This window comes from Brassica napus, chromosome C3 (assembly GCF_020379485.1).
Source record: "Brassica napus cultivar Da-Ae chromosome C3, Da-Ae, whole genome shotgun sequence".
In the NCBI taxonomy this organism is placed as follows: domain Eukaryota; kingdom Viridiplantae; phylum Streptophyta; class Magnoliopsida; order Brassicales; family Brassicaceae; genus Brassica; species Brassica napus.
Genome location: NC_063446.1, coordinates 5,698,212 through 5,723,547, shown reverse-complemented (window position 1 = coordinate 5,723,547; position 25,336 = coordinate 5,698,212). Strand labels below are relative to the sequence as shown.

The 25,336-nt window shown below is 38.4% G+C and overlaps 6 protein-coding genes across 8 annotated transcripts; 5 read left to right on the top strand and 1 right to left on the bottom strand.

Annotated features, from left to right (window-relative positions):
• The first annotated feature begins 145 nt into the window (after positions 1 to 145).
• Positions 146 to 1,105, top strand: LOC125584161. Its single transcript, XM_048752164.1, has one exon. The coding sequence runs from the start codon at positions 146 to 148 to the stop codon at positions 1,103 to 1,105; it is 960 nt and encodes a 319-aa protein (XP_048608121.1).
• Positions 1,106 to 6,109: 5,004 nt separating this feature from the next.
• On the top strand, positions 6,110 to 6,972 carry LOC125582894 (histone H2B.3-like). Its single transcript, XM_048749336.1, has 3 exons — positions 6,110 to 6,247; positions 6,420 to 6,515; positions 6,568 to 6,972. The coding sequence occupies exons 1-3, from the start codon at positions 6,110 to 6,112 to the stop codon at positions 6,910 to 6,912; spliced, it is 579 nt and encodes a 192-aa protein (XP_048605293.1). The 3' UTR covers positions 6,913 to 6,972.
• A 1,998-nt stretch (positions 6,973 to 8,970) lies between these two features.
• LOC106386922 (protein RETICULATA-RELATED 1, chloroplastic-like) lies at positions 8,971 to 11,477 on the top strand. Of its 2 annotated transcripts, XM_048752163.1 has the most exons (7): positions 8,971 to 9,644; positions 9,780 to 9,878; positions 9,964 to 10,190; positions 10,276 to 10,345; positions 10,421 to 10,565; positions 10,825 to 11,047; positions 11,351 to 11,477. In XM_048752163.1, the coding sequence occupies exons 1-6, from the start codon at positions 9,162 to 9,164 to the stop codon at positions 11,016 to 11,018; spliced, it is 1,218 nt and encodes a 405-aa protein (XP_048608120.1). In that variant the 5' UTR covers positions 8,971 to 9,161; the 3' UTR covers positions 11,019 to 11,047; positions 11,351 to 11,477. The 2 variants fall into 2 exon arrangements, with proteins under 2 accessions (XP_048608120.1, XP_048608119.1); XM_048752162.1 differs by lacking the exon at positions 11,351 to 11,477 and having other exon boundaries at positions 8,973 to 9,644; positions 10,825 to 11,317.
• On the top strand, positions 11,382 to 11,834 carry LOC106386923. The gene has a single exon (XM_013826745.3). It carries the CDS (start codon positions 11,382 to 11,384, stop codon positions 11,832 to 11,834), a length of 453 nt encoding a protein of 150 aa, XP_013682199.2.
• A 728-nt stretch (positions 11,835 to 12,562) lies between these two features.
• On the bottom strand, positions 12,563 to 18,730 carry LOC106386925 (DDT domain-containing protein PTM). Of its 2 annotated transcripts, none has more exons than XM_013826746.3 (9): positions 17,659 to 18,730; positions 16,751 to 17,443; positions 15,650 to 16,541; positions 15,179 to 15,458; positions 14,957 to 15,081; positions 14,406 to 14,875; positions 14,278 to 14,306; positions 13,709 to 14,194; positions 12,563 to 13,629 (listed from the first exon to the last, which is right to left on the bottom strand). In XM_013826746.3, exons 1-9 carry the CDS (start codon positions 18,402 to 18,404, stop codon positions 12,785 to 12,787), a joined length of 4,566 nt encoding a protein of 1,521 aa, XP_013682200.2. In that variant the 5' UTR covers positions 18,405 to 18,730; the 3' UTR covers positions 12,563 to 12,784. The 2 variants fall into 2 exon arrangements, with proteins under 2 accessions (XP_013682200.2, XP_013682201.2); XM_013826747.3 differs by having other exon boundaries at positions 16,751 to 17,388; positions 17,659 to 18,154.
• A 252-nt stretch (positions 18,731 to 18,982) lies between these two features.
• LOC106386926 (DNA repair protein RAD5A) lies at positions 18,983 to 24,352 on the top strand. The gene is made up of 20 exons (XM_013826748.3): positions 18,983 to 19,751; positions 19,830 to 19,963; positions 20,058 to 20,193; positions 20,350 to 20,403; positions 20,492 to 20,632; positions 20,706 to 20,857; positions 20,935 to 21,019; positions 21,104 to 21,373; positions 21,469 to 21,615; positions 21,718 to 21,873; positions 21,960 to 22,027; positions 22,120 to 22,242; positions 22,328 to 22,427; positions 22,486 to 22,598; positions 22,692 to 22,973; positions 23,066 to 23,266; positions 23,354 to 23,447; positions 23,550 to 23,621; positions 23,713 to 23,811; positions 23,903 to 24,352. The coding sequence occupies exons 1-20, from the start codon at positions 19,224 to 19,226 to the stop codon at positions 24,023 to 24,025; spliced, it is 3,078 nt and encodes a 1,025-aa protein (XP_013682202.2). The 5' UTR covers positions 18,983 to 19,223; the 3' UTR covers positions 24,026 to 24,352.
• Positions 24,353 to 25,336: the final 984 nt, after the last annotated feature.

The window sequence follows — 25,336 nt, the reverse complement described above, 5'->3', positions numbered from 1 at the left end:
AATTTACTCCAAGAGAATTTAGGATGAATATCGGTTTACTTTTCTTTACATCGCTTCTCTTTGTAATTGCATGTATGATTAATGTAAACGGTTTTTAAATTATGAAGTTCTAATAAAATTATTATTTTGTGTTTTAGAAATACAAATGGCAAACATCGAGAAACTCCAGTTCCCGGCTCTGAAAGTAACCGGCGAAAACTATGTCAGATGGGTCACAAATGTGAAACCCTATCTTGTAATAAAAAAGATAACCGAAGCGATAAAAGTCGGTAACAAATCGCCACCCGAGCATATAGCCGAAGCGATAATCTTCCTGAAGAAGCACTTAGATGAGAATCTAACTCACGACTATGGAGACGTTGAGGATCCAGCCGTACTATGGCAAGCCTTGAAAGACAGATTCGATAATCAAAAGGAAATCAATCTCCCTCACGCTCTTGAAGAGTGGAAAACCCTCAGGTTTCAGGATTTCCAAAGGGTTAGAGATTACAATTCCACTATCTTAAGGATAGTTGCACAATTAAAATATTGTGGTAACCCTGTCACCGAAGCAGAAATGCTTGACAAGACATACAATACTTTCCACAAAGAACACAACGTCTTATCCCGAATTTACAGAAAATGTGGGTACACCAAATTTTCTGAATTGATGGTAACACTCATGTTGGCTGAAAAGAACGATGAGTTACTAATCAAAAACCATAATTCCCGACCTACGGGAGCCAAGGCATTTCCCGAAGTGAATGCTACGGCGGTAGAATATTCGGGAAGGAGAAACCAGACCAACCGAGGTCGTGGTCGGCGTTTCAACAACAAACGTGGAAAGCCTTACTATCCTAAAAGTATTAGATCTAACAAATGGGTTAGATCTGAACAACCTCCTAAAGGAAAAGAAACCGAAGAGGATACCACAAAGAAAAGTGAGACTGTATGTTACAGATGTGGATGTAAAGGACATTGGTCCCGTACCTGTCGTACTCCCCCACATTTGTGCAAGTTATATCAAGAGTCCATAAAAGGAAAGGCTAAAGAGGTGAACCTCACGGAAAATGTTGAAGGGACCTCATACCTTGAATCCTCCGACTTCGCTAATGAGCTGGACTAGATTACTCCTGAAGAGAATCGAAATGCCTATGATAAGAGTATTGAATAGTTTTCAGTATTACCATGTATAATTATTATATTTCATGTTTTAAAAAAATAATGATGTTTTTAACGTCATCTTATTGTATAATTATGTGTTTCCTTATATGAATGAATTTTATGTTTTTCTTTTATTAATATTTATGACAATTTCAGAAATGGATCAGAATGGTAATGAAGCAAAATCCAAGAAACGGATTCGTGAAATATGCATACCAGATAGTGGAACAACGCACACTATTCTGAGACAAAAGAGATATTTCTCTGATATAAAACCGACAAAAATTGTCGTCAATACAATATCAGGTCCTGCAGACGTGATTGAAGGAACTGGTAAAGCAAATTTTACTTTACCGAATGGAACAAAATTTTCCATAAATAATGCTCTATATTCTCCAAGTTCTAAAAGGAATTTATTGAGTTTTAAAGATATATATCTTCACGGATATGATACTCAGTCTGCAACTGAGGATGGAAAGAAATACATGTATGTAACTTCTGAGAAATGTGGCAGAAAACACATATTGGAAAAGTTTCCAGAACTTCCTTCGGGGTTACATCATACTTATATCGATGAGATCGAATCAAATCTTTTAGTAAAACAGAACCCAGAAGAGTTCACATTATGGCATGATCGCCTTGGCCATCCAGGCACTACAATGATGCGTAAAATCATAGAAAGTTCACATGGTCATTCACTGAAAATCCAGGAGATTTCTCAAGGGAATAAAATGACATGTGTTGCATGTTCTCTAGGAAAATTGATCGTAAGACCATCGCCAACCAAAATCGATAAAGAATCACCAAAGTTCCTTGAAAGAATTCAAGGTGATATATGTGGACCGATACATCCACCATGTGGACCATTCCACTATTTTATGGTATTAATTGACGCATCCAGTAGATGGTCACACGTTTGTCTATTATCATCTCGAAACATGGCATTTGCGAGATTTCTAACTCAGATAATCAAACTGCGGACACAGTTCCCTGATTATAATATTAAAAAGGTTAGATTAGACAACGCTGGTGAATTCACATCCCAAGCATTCAATGATTATTGTATGGTAACGGGAATTGAAGTTGAACATTCTGTGGCTCATGTTCATACGCAAAATGGTTTGGCTGAATCGTTAATTAAGCGTCTGCAACAGATTGCAAGACCATTGATCATGAAATCAAAACTTCCAACCTCTGTATGGGGACATGCTATTTTGCATGCAGAAGCACTCATTCGAATCAGACCGAGTGCATACCACAAGTATTCCCCACTACAATTAGCGTTTGGTCGAGAACCAAATATTTCCCATTTAAGAATCTTTGGTTGTGCAGTATATGTGCCTGTAGCACCACCACAACGAACAAAGATGGGACCACAAAGAAGGATGGGAATATATGTTGGTTGTGACTCTCCATCGATTATAAGATACCTAGAACCACAGACTGGTGACGTCTTTACAGCACGTTTTGCTGATTGTCATTTTGACGAAAATGTATTCCCAGTTCTAGGGGGAGAAAACAAAAATGTTGGAAGTGATATAAAATGGAGTGTACCATCATTGTTATATCTTGATCCTCCCACTAAAGAGTCAGAACTAGAAGTTCGACGAATTATGCATTTACAGAGTATAGCTAACCAGCTACCTGATGCATTTGTAGATACCAAGACGGTAACTAAATCTCATATACCAGCTGCAAATGCTCCTGCTCGTATCAAAATGCCAAATGAACAAGAAAAGGAGGATGACACACGAGAGCCAAAAACACGCCTGAAGCGTGGTAGACCTGTTGGTTCTAAGGATAAGAATCCTAGGAAACAGAAGAAAGCTGAAATATATGATGCACCCAAAATAGCAGAAAATATTTTGGAGGAAATAAATGATAAGGATTCTGATGAATCAGAGCATCATGAATCAGAGCATCATGAATCGAAAGATAATCATGAGATTTCTATTAATTACATCCATAATAAAAGGATATGGAATAGAAATGAACAAAATGACCTTGATGATGCTTTCTCATATATTGTGTCAAGTGAAATAAATGAAGAAATCGATGATCCAGAACCAAAATCTGTCTATGAATGTCAAAAGAGACATGATTGGGAACAATGGAAAAATGCAATACAAGCTGAACTTGATTCGCTTAATAAACGAAAAGTATTTGGATCTATTGTGCTCACACCTGCAGATGTGAGACCAGTTGGGTACAAATGGGTTTTCGTTCGAAAGCGAAATGAGAAAAATGAGATTACGAGATACAAAGCTCGTCTAGTGGCTCAAGGTTTTTCTCAAAGACCTGGAATCGATTATGAAGAAACGTATTCTCCAGTTATGGATGCCATTACATTTAGATTCCTGATGAGTCTAGCAGCTGATAAAAATCTAGAGATGCGTCTCATGGATGTTGTTACAGCTTATCTATACGGATCATTAGATACTGATATCTACATGAAAATCCCTGATGGATTTAAAATGCCAGAAGCATTAAGTTCCAAACCTAAAGAGTTATGTGCAATAAAATTGCAAAGATCATTATATGGGTTAAAACAATCTGGACGTATGTGGTACAATCGTCTCAGTGAACATTTAACAAAAGAAGGATATGTGAATGATCCTATATGTCCATGTGTTTTCATCAAGAAAACAATATCCGGATTTGTAATAATCGCGGTATATGTTGATGATCTTAACATTATCGGAACTCAAAAGGAAATACAAAAGGCATCAGACTATCTCAAAGGAGAATTTGAGATGAAAGATCTAGGACAGACACAGTACTGTCTTGGCCTACAAATAGAACATTCACAAAATGGTATATTTGTGCATCAATCCACATACACTAAAAGAGTGTTGAAACGATTTAACATGGATAAATCAACTCCTCTTAGCACCCCGATGGTCGTTAGGTCACTTAATATTGAAAGTGATCCATTTCGACCACCTGAGGAGAAAGAAGAGATACTTGGTCCGGAAGTACCATATCTAAGTGCAATTGGAGCGCTGATGTACCTTGCAAATTGTACACGGCCTGATATATCATTTGCTGTGAATCTTTTGGCAAGATTCAGCTCATCTCCAACCCGAAGACATTGGAATGGGATCAAACATGTTTTTCGTTACCTCCAAGGGACCATTGATTTAGGCTTATTTTATCCTAAAAGTTCAAAAGGTCAAATGGTTGGTTTTGCAGATGCAGGATATCTTTCAGATCCACACAAAGCCCGATCGCAAACAGGATACGTTTTTACGATCGGAGGCACTGCTATATCTTGGCGTTCCCAGAAACAAACGCTCGTGGCTACTTCTTCAAATCATGCTGAGATCATTGCACTCCATGAAGCAAGTAGAGAATGTGTATGGCTGAGATCAATGACCCGACACATCTGTTCAAGCAGCAAGATTGGCGAAAATACGGAGCCAACTATTTTATATGAAGATAATGCAGCATGTGTTGCTCAAACAAAGGACGGATATATCAAAAGCGATAGAACGAAGCATATTCATCCGAAGTTCTTCTCATACACTCAAGAGCTCGTGAAAAAGAAAGAGATTGAAGTAAGATATGTCCAATCATGCGACAATGCAGCCGACCTCTTCACAAAATCACTCCCTACCTCGGTATTCAGAAAACACATCCATAACATTGGAATGCGTCATCAAAAGGATCTATGACTGCTTATTCGAGGGGGAGCTTACGTTGTTGTACTCTTTTTACCTTACTATGGTTTTTCCCATTGGGTTTTCCTGGAAAGGTTTTTAACGAGGCAACAAAGACGTTAAGCGGGGGCGGATAGTGTCACCGGCCCCCAAGGGGGAGTGTTATGAAAGTCAGAGAACACAGCACCGCATAAGTTGAAATTATAAATGATGTGGGGCCCGCTGCACTATTTGCACAGTAGATTTTTTTCTTTATATATACGATCAAGTTCGATCGTTTCAAATACACACTTCAATCTTCCCTTCTCTCTCAGATAAACACTTTCTTTCAGTGTTATAATTTTCTACGGGTATAAAATTTTGCCCTTATATAAATTCCTGCGATACAAATAAATTCCAGTTCTTTTTATAACAAGATAATAATTAATTCTCGAAATGAAATATATGTAATCATTAATTTTCAAATAAAAAACTATTTTGTGTTAAGTCTAATAAATCACTATTCATTTATGAGAAACCAATGAGAAAAAGAACACTAAATAATAAAATGTCATTATTCTCCCCTACCCTACTTGTTGTACTGTACATAACATACGTTGACCAAAAAAAACATAACATACACTTCTGTTGTAAACATATCTAGTCAACAAAAGAGCTTCTCCAACAATTGGTTCAAATGGATATCTAATAATAAAAAGAAATACAAAATTAAGAGAGAAGGTATCCATAGTTCTAAAATAACATCTTCCAAGATATTCAAAATAACCAATTCCTCCACCTGGCAGCATCTAATTAAACTAATTGTTTAGTATTAACTATTTAATTATTTAATTACAATATATTATAACAATAATTTTTTGATGTTTATAACCTTAAAAAAAAAGAATGTTTATAACCTTCTTTTGAGAACCTATCCAATAATGTTGCTCTAATTGACTATCATTCTGAGACAGACACGAGTGACGCTAGCCATTACTCGTCGGAGGATGAAAAGAGGATTACAACGGAGGAGGCTATCATGCAGTATGAGTCGGCGATACTTTTAAGAATGAATCTTATGTGATTCAGAGTAAACTTGATTGTGGACTCCTCCACTGTTTGGCTCGCTTGGGTCACTCAAAACTCGGTAAGTCACTTTCACTTACATGGTTCGTTTATCAGAGAATCAATCAAGGAGCTAGCTTGTTGGGTTGATGTAGAAGAGAATGTTGAATATGGAAGCTTCTTATAGTTAGAAGTCCACAACTTTTTATGATACTTATGGATGTTGGTTTGAATCTTGCCTTCGAATAATTATTTATCGTGTTATGAATGCTCAGCAATACACTGAGGCAGCCATGGACAAGATTAAAATGAAACAGATTGCACAAGGTGACGTTGGCGATAACAAGTGTGTTGTGAAGCTTCTTGATCATTTCAAGCACACGGATCCAAACAGGCAACATGTTTGAACTTTGTATGGTCTTTGAGTATCTGGGAGATAACCTCTTGTCGGTTATCAAGTACAGTGATTACTAAGGTGTCCCTCTCAACATGGTTAAAGAGCTTTGTTTCCATATTTTAGTTGGTTTGGATTATCTTTCACCATGAGCTCTCTATTATCATTCTGATGTCAAGCTGGAGAACATTTTGCTCTGTTCTACCATCAACCCTGAAGCGGATGCTCGAAAATCTGGTCCTCCTCTTGTTTTTCAAACCACTAAGGACAAGACTGTTCCCGAGAGAGAGGCTGAGAAAGTTAAACCAAAGAGTTATACACACATAGTGCGGAAAGAAACTTCCGAAGGACCCAGCCGTCGCCGGAGACAAGAAGAAGAAGCGCTCGAAGAAGAGCGTCGAGACGTACAAGATCTACATCTTCAAGGTGCTGAAGCAGGTTCACCCCGACATCGGGATCTCGAGCAAAGCCATGGGGATCATGAACAGCTTCATCAACGACATCTTCGAGAAGCTCGCCCGCGAGTCTTCCAAGCTTGCGAGGTACAACAAGAAGCCGACGATTACTTCCAGGGAGATCCAGACGGCTGTAAGATTAGTCTTGCCTGGAGAGTTGGCGAAACATGCCGTTTCTGAAGGGACCAAGGCGGTTACCAAGTTCACGAACTCTTAGATTTGGAATTGTTTGTAATGGCTTTTTTAAGTTTTAACTAGTTGTTGGTAGTTTTAAGCTTTTGGTTATCGTAACAGGTTTGTGTAATATTGGGATTATAGTTTCTTTTACTTGCAGAAACATATATGAAAGAAAGTTCTTAATTTTCTAATGTTTTGGCAAATTTCATTTTCTTGCAACTGTTGATTTTAGTGTGGAAATTACATTTTTACATAAACAAACCAAATCTAAATCAAGTTATACTTATACATAGTCGAGATGCTAATAATCAACTGGAGAACACACCAAGATTCCTGATACAAGTTCAAATCATATGATTAGTTAGATTATGTTCTTGAGTTGTTCGAATAGGAAGAAAGTTGTAATTTGGAATTTAGATCTCCACACCACAGTTACATTACCAGACCCATCTTTTGTTCATGGACCATTCATGTTTCTAATTCAACAATTATTTTGTATATCGGTGTTATTCAGTGCATTTCCCAATTTTAGTTATGTATTTTACTAATAGTTTTCAGCTATGCCTTGTATTCGAATAACGGTTTAATAATACATTATAATATTTTTATTGGTGAAGTTATTTGTGTTTTGGTATATAAAGGGTCTGAATGGTGACCGCGAAATTGCTAATATTAGCGGGATGAAATTTAAGTACGGTACGGTCCAACTGCGGTTCGTGCGGTTTGCGGGACAAGTGCGGTTTTGACAAAATTAACGGTGCATAATTGTGTTGATTGGTGAACATGTATAGTTTGCGGAATTGAACAATAAAAAAAATATTAAAAAATATCAAAGAAATCAATATAATTTAAAGTTAAAATATTCTATTTACTGTTATTGATGTATTTTTTTTCTTATTTAGAAAATTTCAATACCAAAATTCATCTGAATTAAAAAATTAAATTACATATATATTAAAAAAAATCTTGGAAAATGAGATAGAATCTTCCATTTTTTCTTTCAAATTCTAAATGTTCTCGCATGATACCGGTTGAATAATTCTTGTTTATTTCTAAGAACAAGACTAGAGTTGAACCGAGACATATGATATCTCACAACTCAATTATTAAAATAATCCAAATAGTATATTAACATAGTAAAATTCAATAATTAAAATATCTTTTATCCAAAATATTTAAATTTATCTGAATAATCAGAATTTTATTTGAAAATCTCCAAAATATAATATTAATCTGAAAATTTGATTTTTAAAATTTTAACATGAATTAACCAAAAAATCTGGAATCGAATGGGATCAAAAATAACTTTGAAAATAAAATGGCTCTCAAGTTTGTTATCCGAACCAAATTAAAAATAAAAATAACCAAACCGAAACCAAACCAAACTTTCTAAATAACGTATGAATCCTAAACTTCTAAAACCAGAAAACCGAAGAACTAAAATAACTGAACCAGAATCGAATCGAGAATCGAATCCCCATCGCTATACATTAGTATAATTTAATTTTAATTTTTAAATGAAACTAACTAGCTTTTTGAAAATAAAACAATAAAAGAATATTAAACTTCATTAAAGAACAAAATAGTTAAGCATAAATTATATAAAGTTTAACACGTTTTTTTGTAAAATAAAATTTAACATATGAGAAAAGGTAAAAAAATAATACTGTTTTGAAGAAGACCAAAAAAAACTATGTGCTATTAAAATAATACGTTGTCTCTTTCATTATAATATATTTATAACGTGAAAATAACAGAATTCGTTTAAATGTGAAAAAAATATTTGAAGTTAAATAACCGATAAAACTGTTAGAAATTTAAATCAAAGATTCAACAATAGATTCTCTTAAAACATGTGCTTTTCAATAAAGTATTATTATATATAATTATATTAGTTACAAATAAAAAGTACTATTACACTGTTTAGTGCGTGTTTTTCAAAAAACGTTGGGTATTTGAAGCGTAACGAAAATGTGCGGAATTGAGCAAAAATTACACTGTTTTGAACAGATCTAATACACTGCGGTTTTGTTAATATTAAGTGTGGTGCGGGGCGGTCGTACACATTCGAAGCCAAAGTATAACAAAAATGACAAGTTTGACTTTTATCGATTTGACCATCACCGTGTCGCCACTTGTCACCCTAAACCTCTCTCTCACCAACTGAGTGATGATTGATCAACATAGCATACAACACTCCGCCTTCTTCTTCCTCTTCCTCTTTACTTCCAAAACTCTAAACCATTTCTTGGAACCTTCGAAAAATCAGATCTTTGGGATCATAATAAAATGTCTCTATCCTTAAAAATCTCCCACCTTTCAAACACCCTAGAGCCTCGAGATCAATGCAGAGCCGTTCGAACGTTTGAATTCAGCTCGATTTGTTTCCGTGGAGGCCATTGGAGAACGGAGCTGTCTTCTCCGAAACTGAGAACTCGGTGCGCGGGATCGGATGCGGGAATCTCCGGCGGCAGATCGGTGCCGGAATGGACCTATACCGGATCCAAAGACGAGACCTTTAGCGATTTGGAGATCGACGACGACGGAAGTAACGGTGGAAATGGAGATAGTGGTGGTAACAATGGATACGGAGGAGATGATGATGGAGAGGAGGAGGAGGAGGAGGAGAAGGAGTTTGGTCCGTTAGTGAAGTTCGACGAAGTTATGAAAGAGACGGAGAGGAGAGGGATTACTTTACCGGAGGATATGTCGGAGGCGGCGAAGTCTGTTGGGATTCGGAAACTCTTCCTTCTTCGTTATCTCGATCTTCAGGTTTGTCTTCTTTTATTTTTTTTGGTTGAATAAAAATTTAATTTTCATTCAAAAATAATAAAAAAAAATTTTGGAACATTTGGTAAAGTGAAGATGTTCTGTAAGATTATTATGAGGAGTTTATGTTTTTGACAGGGATCTGTATGGCCGCTTGGGTTTCTGATGAGGACATGCTCCATGCTTCGTAACAGAATGCTTGCGGATCCTTCGTTTCTCTTCAAAGTTGGAACCGAGGTTTGTTTTGTCCGAAAGATCAAAGCTTTTTTAGGAGATTGTTGTGTCAAGAATGTGACTTGTGGGTTTTGATTTGATGATGCAGATAGCGATAGACTCTTGCTGTGCGACGTTTGCGGAAGTGCAGAAGAGAGGGGATGATTTCTGGTCTGAGTTTGAGTTGTATGCTGCTGATCTTTTGGTTGGTCTTGTGGTTGATGTCGCTTTGGTTGGGCTTTTGGCTCCTTATGCGCGTATTGGGAAGACATCTGTGGCGTCATCAACAGGTTTGTTTAAGGGACTTAGACGTTCTTGTGCAGCCCTTCCTAGCAGGTCTCACTCTTCTCTTTTGGCTTCATGAAATGGACAAATGGGTTAAGATTTTACTTATACCGGTTTTTGTTTTGGGATTATGAAGTGTGTTTGAAGCTGAAAGACCGGGTTGTAAATTCTCGGTTAACCAGCGGATTGCAACTTTCTTCTACAAGGTATGGGATAAGTAATGTTCTTTGTGGATCTTACTTCCATGCCTTTGGTTTTTACTAATCGGTATGGTTATCTAGGGGCTCTTGTATGGTTCGGTTGGATTTGGCTGCGGTCTCATTGGTCAGGGAATTGCAAATATGATCATGACAGCAAAACGGAGTATAAAGAAAGCAGAAGAAGACGTCCCTGTTCCACCTCTATTCAAAAGTGCTGCTCTCTGGGGTTAGTCTCACTTAACCATCTCTAACTCAATTTCTTAAACCGGTTTAGTTTCTTAGAAAGTAAAGAACCTGTGACATCGATTATGCTTTACAAATCTCGGTGACAGTACCAGCTAGATTGTTCCTGTTGTTTGTAATTGTAATCTTATATATTCCAGTTACAGTAAATTAGTTTAAGAACTCATAGACAAATGTGAAGGTGTCACTATACGTTGTTGCTTGCTTACAAACGCTTTCTATATCTTGGGATTATTGATCAGGTGTGTTCCTTGGATTATCTTCCAACGCACGTTACCAAATCATCAACGGACTTGAGCGCGTCGTGGAAGGTTCTACGGCAGCCAAACGCATTCCTGTGGTCGCCATGGCGTTTACGGTTGGAGTCCGGTTTGCTAACAATGTTTATGGCGGTGTGCAGTTTGTTGATTGGGCTAAATTATCTGGCGTCCAGTAGTTAAACCGGCTCGGTTTTATCTCGAACCGGTATGCAAACCAGCCTTAGCGTGTTATTGAATGTCATTAGTGATTACTGATTAGGTTTTTTACCAAGAGCTGGTTCATTATTCGAACCGGATTCTTCTAACCGGACTACTCAGAACGAACCCGAACAAGACTTTCCAATTTCCTTAGCAGTATGCAATAATAATGGCGGTTTGTATCATTTAATAGGAAAACGAAAAACGTTTTTTCCATTTTTTGATTTAGTGTAAAAAAGAAAATTTCCATTTATCTCATCTACGAAATCTTTATATATAGTGTGGCTTATGAAATTTCTGTCAAGTAAAGATCAAAGGGTTACGGTTTTCATCACGCAACAATGTCAAGGGTCTCACAGCTTACTCTCATCTTCCGCGACAAACTACAAACTACCAACCAAAGCTCCAACAAAAACTCAGATGCTGTCGTGAAGAAACCATTGGCTCCATCGTCGAGCAACGACCGTCAGACGAGAGGGGCTGCTTCGTGGTCATCGTTCCAAATGCCTGTTCACTACCCAAGCTTCACGAAGGAAGAGTACGAGGCTATGTCGGAGGACGAGCTTGATCGACTTCTCAAACTATATGGTCTGCAGCCTACAAATCTTGGTGACTTGTCTAGCAAGAAACAGTTTGCTATCGGTGCCTTCTTGTGGGAGAAGGGAATAGATTCATCTCCAGGTGAGCATGAACTAGTAAACCCTAGCTCTTCCATTGATGGTTTGGGTGAGAGCTCTTTGATGGGATTGATGACGGCTTTGAAATATACGGTTCACTATGTATTCCGTGTTTAGCAAGTAAAAATCCAAGGTAGCTTGATCCTAAAGTTTTGTTTCTAGTTGTTATATATGGATTATCCATCACTACGGTTTAGAAACTATTCTTGTTTATTCAATTATTTTGCTATCAAATATTAGGTATCTAACAACGATCCAGGATCATAAATAAGTTATAATTCAACAATATACCAACTAAAACCTATGATAATCTTTTACAACTATAATTTCTAACATAATGGTGCAGACCGATCGCTCTTCTCGCTATACTCGTTTTCAAACTCAGTGATACTAGATTTGAATTTCTTAAAATAGTATGCGGATTACTCAGAGACAACCCAGTGAAAGTTGATTCACTCTCTATTTTGTCTCTTTTTTTGACCAATGGTTATATTATAAAGTCAAATCACATTCATCCTTTTACCCAATTAATATTGACATCACCATTGCCAGAACATAATGAATATGATTAGTCACCAATACCGTTACTGATATGGTACTACATCGACCACTAGGTCTTACAAAGCTGTCCCAAACTTAATAATATTTTTGTTTAGAGTATCTCCAGCAGTAAAAACTCTTTGGATATCTTAGTAATTAAAAAGAAAGATTTTTTTTAGAAAAAACAAAAGTTTCTCAAACAAGGTTATGTTTAGATACTAGCTAGAATTCATCTTGCCACACGTTTAGTTATAAGTGGTTTTATTTTGAAAAAGTTAATAAAACATAATTCAATAAATTACATGTATTAAAATATGAGTTTATATTAATTGAGAACCTCATTTCAAGCATTTTACTGATGGGATTGGTCTTAGGAAGACGTAAGGGATTAAAACCAACAAAAAAAAAAATCATGAGCTTGAGACCTTTACATTACTTTCATGTGCATTTAATTGACTTCTTTTGACAATACAAGTTCCTCGTGTTAATCAAAAACCCCCAGAAGCAGTTAGCCTATATAAGCCAGTCTACATCCACTCACGGCAGGGACCGCATCTCCAGTTACCTCTGGTGCAAGTAGATTCCTCCTCCCATGGAGAGCAGTGGGAATGTATTGTGATATTACAAGTCTGGCATGTGAGATCAGCCCCTGGCTCCACATGCATACATATCTGACATGGTTTTGTATCGTCATTGAGAAATGCTCTCCACTGTCCCATTGTCTCAACCTGAGGGTTTGGGTTATCAGCGTTTCCTAAAGCATCCTTGTCATAGCCATATCCATTGCACTGGCCATTATCATCTGCTGTAAGCAACTCGGTCAGCGAGAAATAGGTTTGGGGTTCGAATTCCATGTCTTCGTAGTCAAACATTAGCTCGTTGTTGTTGTAGCTGTCAGATGCATTACATTCCATGACAGGCAATGTTGGCTCCATTTCTGGTCTCACAAAAGGCACTGATTCTAGATGCGTTGAAAAGTCTATATAAGAAAGATTATTGTTCCCTTCTGTGTCTTCACGTTTGACTTGTCTCTTAACTGGTAGCTTCTGGGGTCCCGGCACAGAACCATCGCCATTCCATTCAACATCCAGATCCTTAGGAACAAAGCCATCTTCGAGGGGAAACGAGGGAGTAGAGGGTACCGAGTCTCTTGGTTCAGACATTATTTCAGAATCAGAATCCGTTCTGGTATTTCCTTTCTTATGTCTCTGGCGCTGGAAGAATGCGTTTCTCTTCTGTCTCTCTTCCTTGAGTTTGGGATCCATGTAAGGACAATCTGGTGCTCGTATACGACGGCATCTGCAACACTTGAACCCAGCAACTTCATGAATTTTTGACTCCTCGAGTTTAATCGCTTCAATGTGGTACCACTCTGCATACAGACGCTAGGATTAGATTTATAAGAATCAAAATAGTTAACATTTAAGTATAAAATTCAGAGTTTTTCTTACTGTCACAGCTTGTACAGTGGATGTACGTTTGACCGTGATTATACGGTAGTTTGCATAGCCAACAAACTGGTCCTGGATTCGGCTGATCAGATTGTGCAGCCAACACAACATTCTGACGTCTGAAGCTAGCACCTGTGTCGTCTGAGTTCTTCTTCCTCCATATGACACCCCAAGACAATGTCTTGTGTTGACTCATGGGTGCCATATTAGAATCAGGAGTGACTTGTTTAACTCCTGAAGCCTTGTCGCCTGTGTTGGAAGATGGTATCTGCTTAACAAGAGGCTTAATCTGTGTCTTAGTGACTGGAGTGACTGCGTTTTGATGTTGTCCATTGATCAGGACAGTGGGTGTTGTTGGATGTCTGTGATTGATAGTGATTAGTGAACGAGCTCTTGCAAGGTAGCACCGTTTGCAGGTTACCAGAGTTTCAACCTTTCCAGCTATGTGTTGTGTACTCATACTAGTACATTCCTTGTGACAGAAACCTGAGTGGCAAAAAAAAAAAAATTCCACCATGAAATCACAACCAGTTCTTCATCTATTAGTGGCTTCTGCATGAATAATTTACCTTGGCATGAACTGCATGTCGTTGCATCCCTGTAGACATATAGGGAACGGGAACAAAAGTTAATGATCTACAGACACAACTCTCTTTTTAAATATATCCTGAAAGGTGAAGAGAGCTAAAGTAAATACCTCAACAAAACATCAAGATGGCATGACGCACAAGAGCACTTCTCCGTCTTGTCCCTCCTAGAGGCTAGATAAGAAAATATGTTTGCTCGAGAAGCTTTCAGTTGCTTTCTCTGTAGCTTTGACAATCTTTCTGATTGCTTCTTGATAAAAGGCACATGGACCCTACGTAAACTTTCTTCATATTCTTTGATCAGATATAAGGGAACGCGTGCTTCAGCAAACCAAAACTTTTCGTTCCCATCTTCAGTTTTCTCGACTTCGATGACGTTCTTCATGACACGAGACGGAAGGTGCTTCTGATTTCCAAAGGCAACTCCATATCTAACCTTTTTATCTATAATCTTTTTGTCACGTATACTAGCGTTCCTAAAAACACTGGCCTCTGTCTCTGGACCTGCCTTAACATCTTGCACGTTTTGCTCTGGGCGTACAAGTTCACTCCATCTTATGTTCTTGTCAAGGTACCTAACCTGGCCGAGATTCAGTTGAATTTCAGGGGAACAGCATATAAACACAATCATTTGAAAAACCATTGATGATTGAAGACAGACCTGAAGAGCAAGCTGAGAAATGTTTTTGCTACTTTCAACTGCAGCTTTCCAAATAGACCGCCTGCTTCTTTTAGGAATGTGAGAACCATCACCGTAATTAAATTCAGGAAACTTTTTCACACCACCTAAGGAAAGAACAAACAACTTAGCATCACCACAAGACTGAAACAAAATAGGATATCTCTGGAACAAGCACAAAATAACTAAGCTAGACAAGGTTACCTTGCCAAGCTGCTTTCCTTATCGTTGGCTTCAACAAGACTGCCTTCAGGAGTATAACTTTTGATAGTTTCCCTCCTCGCCACCAAGTGAAGCTATCATCATTAGATACTTCGGCTGTAACTTCAGCCTGGTTCTTCTGCCTCTTCTTTCCAGGTCCACGTTTCTGTGTGGCCCCAACAGTAACTCGAACGCTTTGAAAAATAGAATGTTCTATCAACCAATCATCCATTAGTTTAAGCCAACCGCTTGACAGAGCAATACTGCAAACATTTTCTTCAAGCTGCAAAGAAGCAATAATGAACCATATCATGCAGATGAAAACACGACAAATTATAATGCCACACCATTGAATGTTAAATCAAATCTGAACACAGCAGATGATAAGAAATGTTAACATATTTAATAGCAAAAGAAAGTGGATAAGATCATAAGAACATAAATGTTTACGAAAGGAAAAAAGAAATCACTTACTTCAAGCAGGAGGGCTTTCATCGCTTTGCATGTTGAGGCCTCCTCTAACTTCTTACGCCACTGTTCCCTAAGACTCTCACTGAGAAACGGCCCCACAATGAGACCACGTAAGCTTTCCTCCAGATATAGTATATATGCTGCAATACTCGAAAGCACCCCGTCCCCGTTCTTCAGAGGAAAAAGGCCACTAAAGATTTTCACAGCACTTCTGGTGGCCCCTGTTACAGCTGCATTTAACATGCATCCTCTCCTACTTGCTGATGTGAGTTTGCAAGAATGACACCAGCCACACCTTTCCCTGGTGATTTCCTTCTTATCAGGACTTGGCCAGAAGAAACTCGAGGCTACTAATGAAAATGCTTTCACCTGCAGCAAAATGTTACTCGAGGCAGCTTTCTTGGTGTTGCTAAACTTGTGTTGATCAGGTTCATGTGTTTCTTCTGACAATAGGACAGCCATAGTAGTAGCAGCTGATGCAGCTAATTCTCCATTTGTGTAGTGATTAATGTACGCGTGAGGTTTAAATGTTGAACCCTTGTGTGTAATGCCGGCAAGCAGATTCTTCTCATGCGTTCCACTTGATCTACCCAAATTAGAACCCCCAACATAGCCTGAAGCAGATGCCCATTGAATAATGAAACTACTTGCATTCTCGGGCTTACTCAGGTCTGACACCTCTTCATCCCCTTTTTGAATGTGAGATACTAAATCAGTCTCCACTGCTCTTAAATGAGCGACCACACCTCCGGGCAGATCCCAGTATTGTGAGATCTCTTTGCATATATACAGATATTCCAGTCTATGGTTCGTTGCAGACAAGAGGACCGTTACAACTTTTGGAATGTCAGTGACACTGTAGTATTTAATATCTGCATCCGCATAAATTTTAAGCCTGCCATACATAAAGAAAATATTCATCAGCATCCACAGCAAAATAATTAAAGCAATATTCGTTTTTCAGCTTCAAGAAAATTCTTAGACAAGTTGTTGAGTGAATAGTTGCTGATAATTATAAACTATTTAGAGTATAAACTACAAAACATTTTTCCACGAGACTCTAAATGAAAGAAAATTATCTTAGATAAGGCGATGAAAGCATACACAAGTAAGTGGTTGCATGTACCCAAGAAGAGCCGCCCATGTGGATCCACTCCAAAATACACTGCTCCCCTTAGTGACGTTTTATGAGCAATCGTTGGCCCCATTTTGTTAATAGTGCATTCCGGACAATGCCACGGACCGTCAGGTATATACATTTTGAGGACGCCGATGCATCTTGAGTGATATGCTAAAGGGCATCCATCACAACACAGCAACGTTCCATCCATGCCGCAGAGCCTACATTCATCACTGTTTCCATCCAGATCTGAGCTAACTCCATTAGGACCACCACTCAAACTTTTTGACTCGACCATTGAGCTTATCGCATGGTTCACTGGAACAAATTCACTAATCTCTTTCTCCTTGCAAGCTGAGGTTTTAGCAAATCTAGGGTGGACACGTCTAGGTCTATTTTCAGGAAGATCAGCAGTAACTCCATCAGGATCATATCCAACTTCAGATTCTTCTCGAGTATTGATTTCAGCTCTTAAATCTGCTACATCAAAAACATCGTCACACAGAATTTGCAGGATCTTCAACTTCATCACTACAGGTAAGGAATAATACTCTTTCTTCACAACAAATTCGTAGAAAACACTCCACTGAGGCCCACGTGCATGTCCCATGGCAGAAAAGTACTGAACCAAATAAACAGGCCAAGTTAGCGCATCGAGCAAGCTCCAATCAATGCACCTGCAGATGGCAATGCAACAAAACCTCTGAATTGTTATCCACTAAGAGATCCTAAAACAAGCTCCACCTAAACAATGAATAAGAGCCTTAGTTGCAGTCCCTCTACAGCGGTTTAATGCACTTAAACTACTAAGCATATGGGATAGTTAACTTTAAACAAGTTATCAAAGACATATGTTGAAAAACTCTAAACAACAAGAGTTGAATGCGCTTACCTCAAGCAGTTTGAAGCCACTACAGACTCGTCTGAGGACAGTCTCTCAAGACGACCCTTGAGTGCCTTCATCAAGGCAACATGAACGGCATCCACCAAAGAACTCGGTCCTAAGAAATTCAACGCTCCCACAAACTCATCCAACCCAAACGGGTAGATATATAACTGAACACTGAACGATCTCAAGAACCCGTATACAGATAACAGATGCATTACACCCTCCTCAGGGACACCAATTGTTCCTGAAGAACAAGGCAAATCCACCGCCGGAACCGGAACAAGAGGAGACATAGTTTCCAAATCTGGATCTCTCCTATCTTCACCACCTCCCTCTTCCGCCACAGAGCCTGAGCTAGTACTACATGTAGGCACCTCAGCTCCATTTACTTTATTTTGCAGCTCCAGCTTCAGTAACGCATCTAGTTTATCTCTTCTACAACGTAACTCATCATCAAAGTAACTATCCTCGATAATCAACTGACGAAGATGACAACTTTTCAAATCCTCAACACAACCATCCTCGTATTCAACTCTGTACAGCCCTGAGCTGTAGGAAACTACCTTCCCGAGAGAAACTCTGCTCTCATCAAAATCTTTCAACACATAACGACAAAGTAAGGATCTTGGCACTGCAGGTTTAATCTCCAAAGCAATCCTCTTTCCTCGGTTAGAGGAGACACCATTCTGATCCTCTGGCCTTGTGCGCTTCCTTGGTCTTCCTCTAGGTCTACCCACCTTCCCTTCCATCTAATCCCCAGATCTAAATTAACCTTTCAATTAAGGCAATAATCACATCAAGGCTCTTAAGATCCACGAAACTACTGCAGATTGAAAGCTGGAGAAAAAGGTTATCAAAACAATAATCCAGTGACAAAATCTGAGATTTTTTATTTCCCCTTTTGAGCTTCGAAATGGATATGAAAGGAGAAAACTTGATGATGATAAAAGCTTGGTAGAGTCTGATAACTTCTATTAACGATGCACTTAGAGAGCTTAGGTATGAGAGAGAGAGAGAGAGAGAGAGAGAGAGAAAGAGATGAGCTTTCAATCGTATCGAGAGAGACGAATGGCTCTCAACTGCACTTTCTCACTTTGTGAGACGAGTTTCAACTCGGTAATCGGGTTACCCGGATCAAAACCCGCTGGATATCTACAAACGTCGTCGTTTTGCGTAATTTACTTTTATTTTCTCACTTTTAAGATAAAAATAAAATATTGGCGGGAAGTTGGATTCTGGAGAGACACGTCGCCGGGATAAGGTTACCCCGGATCCAGACCCGTTTGGATAGCTGGTAAACGACGTCGTTTGCGAAATTTTCCTTTTATTTTCATCACTTTAAAATAAAAAATAAAATATAATGGCGGGAATGTGGAGAGAGAGACCCGTCGCTATCGCTGCTTTACGCGCCTTTCTATCGTCTGGTTGATTTCGTCCGCCTCCGTCGCCAATCTGCCTCCTTTATCTAAAGGGTGTCTTCCTCCGCCGTCTTTAGCGACAACCCCTCAGTCAATTTCTCTAATTTCGAAATTTCGCCAAAAACAAAATTGAGTTCTAGGGTTTTGAAAATGGGGACGAAAGTTTCAGACGATCTGCTCTCCACCGTCAGATCAGTCGTGGGATCCGATTACTCAGACATGGACATAATCAGAGCCCTTCACATGGCGAATCTCGATCCGACGGCAGCCATCAATATAATCTTCGACACTCCCAGTTTCAGCAAACCTAACGACATCGCCGCCGCCGCCGCCGCTAATTCTACCCCGAGGGCGGTTAATGGAGGGAGGAGAGTCGAGGACGGCTTAAAGGTCTGTCCTTTTAGTGAGGGAGCGAATCATCATCGCGTGGAGGAAGAAGTAGATGAGAGTGTTTCAGGGGATGAGTGTTGGTGGTTCGTGGGCTGTTCCGAGTTGTCGGGATTGTCTACATGTAAAGGAAGGAGATTGAAGGCTGGTGATGAGCTGTTGTTCACGTTTCCGAGTAGTAAAGCGTTAAAATCCGAGACTACGACGCCTGGGAAGCGCTTTGGAAGGGGAAGGCCAAGTGCGCGTAATGTTTCTGATATCGTCAGGTTCTCTACAAAGGACTCAGGAGAGGTGTGTGTTCAAAGTCATGTTCTTGTCACACTTTTTAGTTTGTTGTTATGTTAAGTTTTTTATTTATTTATGTGGCAGATTGGTAGGATACCAAATGAGTGGGCTAAGTGTCTTCTACCGCTTGTGAGAGACAAGAAGGTTAGGATACAAGGGAGATGCAAGTCGGCGCCTGAATCATTAGGCATTATGGATACCATTCTTCTTTCAGTAAGGTATACATTACAAACTATTGCGTTTGGATTGGTTATTTCGGGAAAGGTGGTTTAGTCTTTTTTCAAGTGTTTTTTTTTTTTTTTTTGAATACAGCGTATACATTAATAGTTCCATGTTTCAAAAGCATAGTACGACTTCACTTAAGGTAGCCAGTAATACGGCAGAGGAATCAACATTCCATCCTCTCCCAAACCTCTTGCGGTTACTCGGTTTGACTCCCTTTAAGAAGGTAATGGTTTGTCCTTTCCTGTATCTCTTAAGATTTGCTGAATGTTTGATAGATTGCAGTTTACTTCTATATTTTGTTAAGACTACAAACTATGAGATGGCAAAGAATTATTTATATTCAAATGGTTCTTTCTTTCTTTCTTCATCATCTATATAGGCAGAGTTTACTCCTGAGGATTTGTCCACTAGGAAGCGACCTTTGAGTTCCAAGGTATAGAGTTGCTTACTATATCAGCATCTTAAACTTTGGCTTATTGCTAGTCAAGTTTGTCATTTGCTGTTTGGTCCTTTGGATGTAGGATCCCGTTTCTACTTCGTTGCTTCAACTAAACAAGGTCAAGAAGCTTAATCAAGATGCAGAGGGAGATGAAAACGAGCACTGTATCAGCGATGGTGATCTTGATAACATTGTTGGTGTTGGGGACAGTTCTGATTTACAGGTATTCTCATTTGCCAAGACTGTTTGCACACTTATATTCGACATTAGAAAATCATTTGGAATTTTTGCAACAGGAAATGGAAACTCCACGTAAACTTCTGTGTGAGCTTCGTGCTTATCAAAAGCAAGCACTTCACTGGATGACCCAACTGGAGAAAGGAAATTGCACTGATGAGGCAGCAACAATGCTTCACCCATGTTGGGAAGCATACTATTTAGCAGACAAGTAAACCCTGTTTTAATTTTGTGCCAACTTTAGGGCGTGTAAAATGAGATATTTGCTAATCTGTTTTATGTCAATAGGAGGGATCCTGTTATCTACCTGAACTCTTTCACTGGTGATGCTACAATACACTTTCCTAGCACACTTCAAATGGCAAGAGGAGGAGTATGAACTCAACTTATCTTCTGGATTTTGCCACTTTGTTATATAGCTGTTTTGTAGTAAGATAATGTCATAACACTTTTGCAGATTCTAGCAGACGCAATGGGTCTCGGGAAGACTGTAATGACCATATCCCTTATGCTTGCACATTCATGGAAAGCTGCCTCAACTGGGTTTCAATGCCCCATTAATGAAGGCGACAAAGGGATCAGCAGTTCTGTAGATGAGTCTACTAGTCCTTCAGTGAAGGCAACTAAATTTCCAGGTTTTGATAAGAAGCTTCTGGAACAGCAAACTGCCCTTGAAAATGGTGGTAACCTAATTATATGTCCGATGACACTTTTAGCCCAGTGGAAGGTATTATCTACGTTATGTGAATTCTTTCCATGCTTGATGCAACTCATTAGTTCCCTTGTATTATCTGACTTTTCTTGATCCTGCTTTGTGATCAGTCAGAGATTGAAATGCATGCTAAGCCTGGGTCCCTATCTGTATATCTTCATTATGGCCCTGACAGGCCAAAGGATGTTAAACTTCTAACCCAGAGTGATGTTGTCATCACCACATATGGGGTTCTAACATCCGAGTTTTTCGCAGAGGTAGCTTTCATTTAAAACTCTTATTCCGGGTCGTGTATTTATCCCATGTACATAGTTTACAAACGTATTCTTGACTTCTTTGTTGTTTCTTAATATTCTTAGAACTCAGCCAAGAGCGAAGGACTTTATGCAGTTCGTTGGTTTAGGATTGTTCTTGATGAGGCACATACCATCAAAAACTCAAAAACCCAAGTATCGTTGGCTGCAGCAGCTTTGGTTTCTGATCGACGTTGGTGTCTTACGGGTACTCCTATCCAGGTGATTGATCTTGACAGTCCTATAGGCTCATTTAACTGGATGGTGGATAATGATTTGGTCATAATATCATGTTACCTTCTTAATAGAATACTTTGGAGGATTTATATAGCCTTCTACGATTTTTGAGGATTGAACCATGGGGAACTTGGGCATGGTAAGGGTTCTTATCTATCTTTGGTTGGAAACACATTACATTTGGTTTTGTAATGGCTGAAGCTGATTAGTTTGTAACATATCTATTGTTAGGTGGAATAAACTTGTCCAAAAGCCATTTGAAGAGGGAGATGAGAGAGGGCTAAAGCTAGTACAGTCTATTTTAAAACCTATCATGCTTAGGAGAACCAAGTCTAGCACAGATCGAGATGGACGGTGAGAATACTACAAATAGAAAAGACTATCTTTTTCTGTAAGTTTCCAAGGTTAATCTGAAGTATGTTTTTTAATTTTATTTTAGACCGATTCTTGTTCTACCCCCTGCTGATGCAAGGGTCATTTACTGTGAGCTCTCGGAGTCCGAGAGGGATTTCTACGATGCGCTGTTTAAACGATCAAAGGTATTGTTTTCTCTCATGATTCTTTATTTTCTTTGAAGATGCTGATGGGTCTTTTCAGGTGAAATTTGATCAATTTGTTCAACAAGGGAAAGTTCTTCATAACTATGCTTCGATCCTGGAACTGCTTCTGCGTCTTAGACAGTGTTGCGATCACCCATTTCTAGTAATGAGGTACACAGTGCTAGCTTAACATCCAGGGCCTCCATATCTATTACAGTTGTCATATTTTTTTATAACAGTCCCTTGTTTTTTTCATGCATACAGTCGAGGTGATACAGCGCAGTACTCTGATCTGAATAAGCTCGCTAAACGTTTTCTTGGTGGAAAGTCTTGTGGTCTAGAGAAGGAAGGCAAAGATGTACTACCATCAGTGGCTTTTGTTCAGGAGGTGGTAGAGGAACTGAGCAAAGGAGAGCAAGGAGAGTGTCCAATATGCCTCGAAGCGTTTGAGGATGCGGTTTTAACACCGTGTGCTCATCGATTGTGTCGTGAGTGTCTCTTGGCAAGTTGGCGAAACTCTTCTTCTGGGTTATGTCCTGTGTGTAGGTAATTTTGCAAGCTCTTTCTTCCTGTTATACTAGTTTTCATTTGATGTTCTTGATATTGCGTCCATTAATGATGAATCTTTGTTTCTGCAGGAAAACTGTAAGCAAACAAGAACTCATCACAGCACCAACAGAAAGTAGATTCCAGGTGGATGTGGAGAAGAATTGGGTAGAATCATCGAAAATCACTGCTCTTCTGCAAGAGCTTGAAAGTTTTCGTTCTTCAGGGTCTAAGAGCATTATCTTTAGCCAGTGGACTGCTTTTCTCGATCTCCTCCAAATTCCCCTCTCTCGGTATAATAACATTTACTTGGCTTGCTGCTATGGCTGTTTTGAGAAAGAAAGAAAATGTTTTCAATCAATTTTTTTTTTCGTTTCCAGGAACAACATTTCATTTGTGCGTCTGGATGGAACGCTAAACCAGCAGCAAAGAGAGAAAGTCCTTAAAGAGTTTTCTGAAGATGGCAGTATCATGGTTGGTGTAGTCACATTACATTTGATGAAACATTCAAAAAATTATATTTTCTAGTTTCTAAAATGTAGTTGACGTTTCTCTTTTTCGTTACATGTTGGATAGGTAATGTTGATGTCTCTAAAAGCTGGTGGTGTTGGGATAAATCTAACAGCTGCGTCCAATGCTTTTGTCATGGTATGCCGCCATTAATGTCAGAGAATTGCACTATACAACGTAGGTTTTGAAGCAGATTCAGTTGAAAAAATAAACAAATTGTGTTGTACAGGATCCATGGTGGAACCCAGCAGTAGAGGAACAAGCTGTTATGCGTATCCATCGTATAGGACAGACTAAGGAAGTCAAAATCAGAAGATTCATCATCAAGGTACCGTTTGAAACCTTGTGTACCACGCTATCTCCAAGATCAGGAAATGTTGATTGTTAGAAACTTGTTGGAAAATGTTTGTAAAACGTAGGGAACAGTTGAGGAGAGGATGGAGGCGGTTCAGGCGAGGAAACAGAGAATGATCTCTGGGGCTTTAACCGATCAAGAAGTACGAAGTGCACGTATACAGGAACTCAAGATGTTGTTTACCTGAAGCTCTAGAACACTTTTATCGAGTCTGATGCCTGAAGTGTTATCACAAAATGTAACTTGTCACATTCTATGAAAAGTGAGTCAGAGATTATTATAGCATAATTAATATGGGGTTTAATATTTCAAGTGATGATGGACAGTTGTCACAGTTATGGAGAATGTGCAGAGGCTGCCTAGTGTATCATAACGGGTTTTGTTGTTTTGTTATAGAGAGCTCTTTGGCAATAGAGTTCAGATTATATTTTGTAACTCAATATGGTGGTAACTCTCACTTGTATTCACTGGTGCTCTTATTTTTGTTTTTAAATTATTATGAATCTTCACCATATATGTACTTTTTACCGTTGGAATATGTACTGATTTATAACATTTGTCGGTATTTCTACTGTGAATTTTATCACATCGTACTCCCTAACTTTCGAAGAAAAATGACATATTCATCGATTGGAAATCGTATAAAATCTCGTCAGTCAATGTACTATTACCACACCTAGATAGGATGCACAATATGCTACTAGCCTATTACTGTTAAGCTCTCTCCTTCTAGAGCGTTAAGGGTTTAGTCGTCACGCTTTTCTCTATTCTCTCAAGTCTTATATAATGCTCCATCCGTTTCATATTGTAAGTAGTTTTAGGAAAATATTTTTGTTTCAAAATGTAAGTAGTTTTTGTATTTCTAGGTAACTTTTACATTTATTGAATACAGTGTGACCAATCAAATTAAATAGACATATTTTTTATTGGTTAAATTATAGCTAACATATTTATTATAAAATACTTTTTAAAAACATAATAATTTTTTTAATCTTCGCGCTTTTAGCCAAAACTACTTATATTATATTATGAAACGGAGGGAGTAATAAAGTATTTAGAACCTTAAATTCACTATTGATTGAGTCAGACTCGCATTATAATCATCAATCACTACTCAACTAATCCAATATGTGTTTGTGTATATAAACTATTGTGTATATAAATATTATTACAATTGAAAGATTGAGATGCTATTTATTATTCCGCAATGACTAGAAACGTTCATGAGGCTAAACAAAACATTACTATTTATTTTCCTGTTTCAGAAATAATAAATAATTTTAATGCGTGGATAAGTCATCTAGAAAGCAGTGTATATATCACATTATCACTTAATCAAGGCCTTAAATGGAGGAGGAAAGAAAAGACGTATAGTGATAAATCAACCCAAAAGCAAAAAGAGGCAAGTCAAATTGATTATTCCACTAGAGAAACTATATTTTACTGATTTTTTTTTTTTTGTTGTTTTCGAAAATACTGATATATAGCTAACACTTTG

Coding starts and splice junctions, on each gene's coding strand:
- LOC125584161 (XM_048752164.1), top strand. CDS start 146: ATGGCAAACATCGAGAAACTCCAGTTCCCGGCTCTGAAAGTAACCGGC.
- LOC125582894 (XM_048749336.1), top strand. CDS start 6,110: ATGAATGCTCAGCAATACACTGAGGCAGCCATGGACAAGATTAAAATG. Junction 6,248..6,419: donor CGGATCCAAACAGGCAACAT/GTTTGAACTTTG, acceptor TCTGATGTCAAG/CTGGAGAACATTTTGCTCTG. Junction 6,516..6,567: donor AAACCACTAAGGACAAGACT/GTTCCCGAGAGA, acceptor ATACACACATAG/TGCGGAAAGAAACTTCCGAA.
- LOC106386922 (XM_048752163.1), top strand. CDS start 9,162: ATGTCTCTATCCTTAAAAATCTCCCACCTTTCAAACACCCTAGAGCCT. Junction 10,191..10,275: donor TGTGCAGCCCTTCCTAGCAG/GTCTCACTCTTC, acceptor GGGATTATGAAG/TGTGTTTGAAGCTGAAAGAC. Junction 10,566..10,824: donor CAAAAGTGCTGCTCTCTGGG/GTTAGTCTCACT, acceptor ATTATTGATCAG/GTGTGTTCCTTGGATTATCT.
- LOC106386923 (XM_013826745.3), top strand. CDS start 11,382: ATGTCAAGGGTCTCACAGCTTACTCTCATCTTCCGCGACAAACTACAA.
- LOC106386925 (XM_013826746.3), bottom strand. CDS start 18,404: ATGGAAGGGAAGGTGGGTAGACCTAGAGGAAGACCAAGGAAGCGCACA. Junction 16,542..16,750: donor ACATGCAACCACTTACTTGT/GTATGCTTTCAT, acceptor TATGTATGGCAG/GCTTAAAATTTATGCGGATG. Junction 14,876..14,956: donor TTTCTCAGCTTGCTCTTCAG/GTCTGTCTTCAA, acceptor AATCTCGGCCAG/GTTAGGTACCTTGACAAGAA.
- LOC106386926 (XM_013826748.3), top strand. CDS start 19,224: ATGGGGACGAAAGTTTCAGACGATCTGCTCTCCACCGTCAGATCAGTC. Junction 23,267..23,353: donor CTCCAAATTCCCCTCTCTCG/GTATAATAACAT, acceptor TTTCGTTTCCAG/GAACAACATTTCATTTGTGC. Junction 23,812..23,902: donor TCAGAAGATTCATCATCAAG/GTACCGTTTGAA, acceptor TGTAAAACGTAG/GGAACAGTTGAGGAGAGGAT.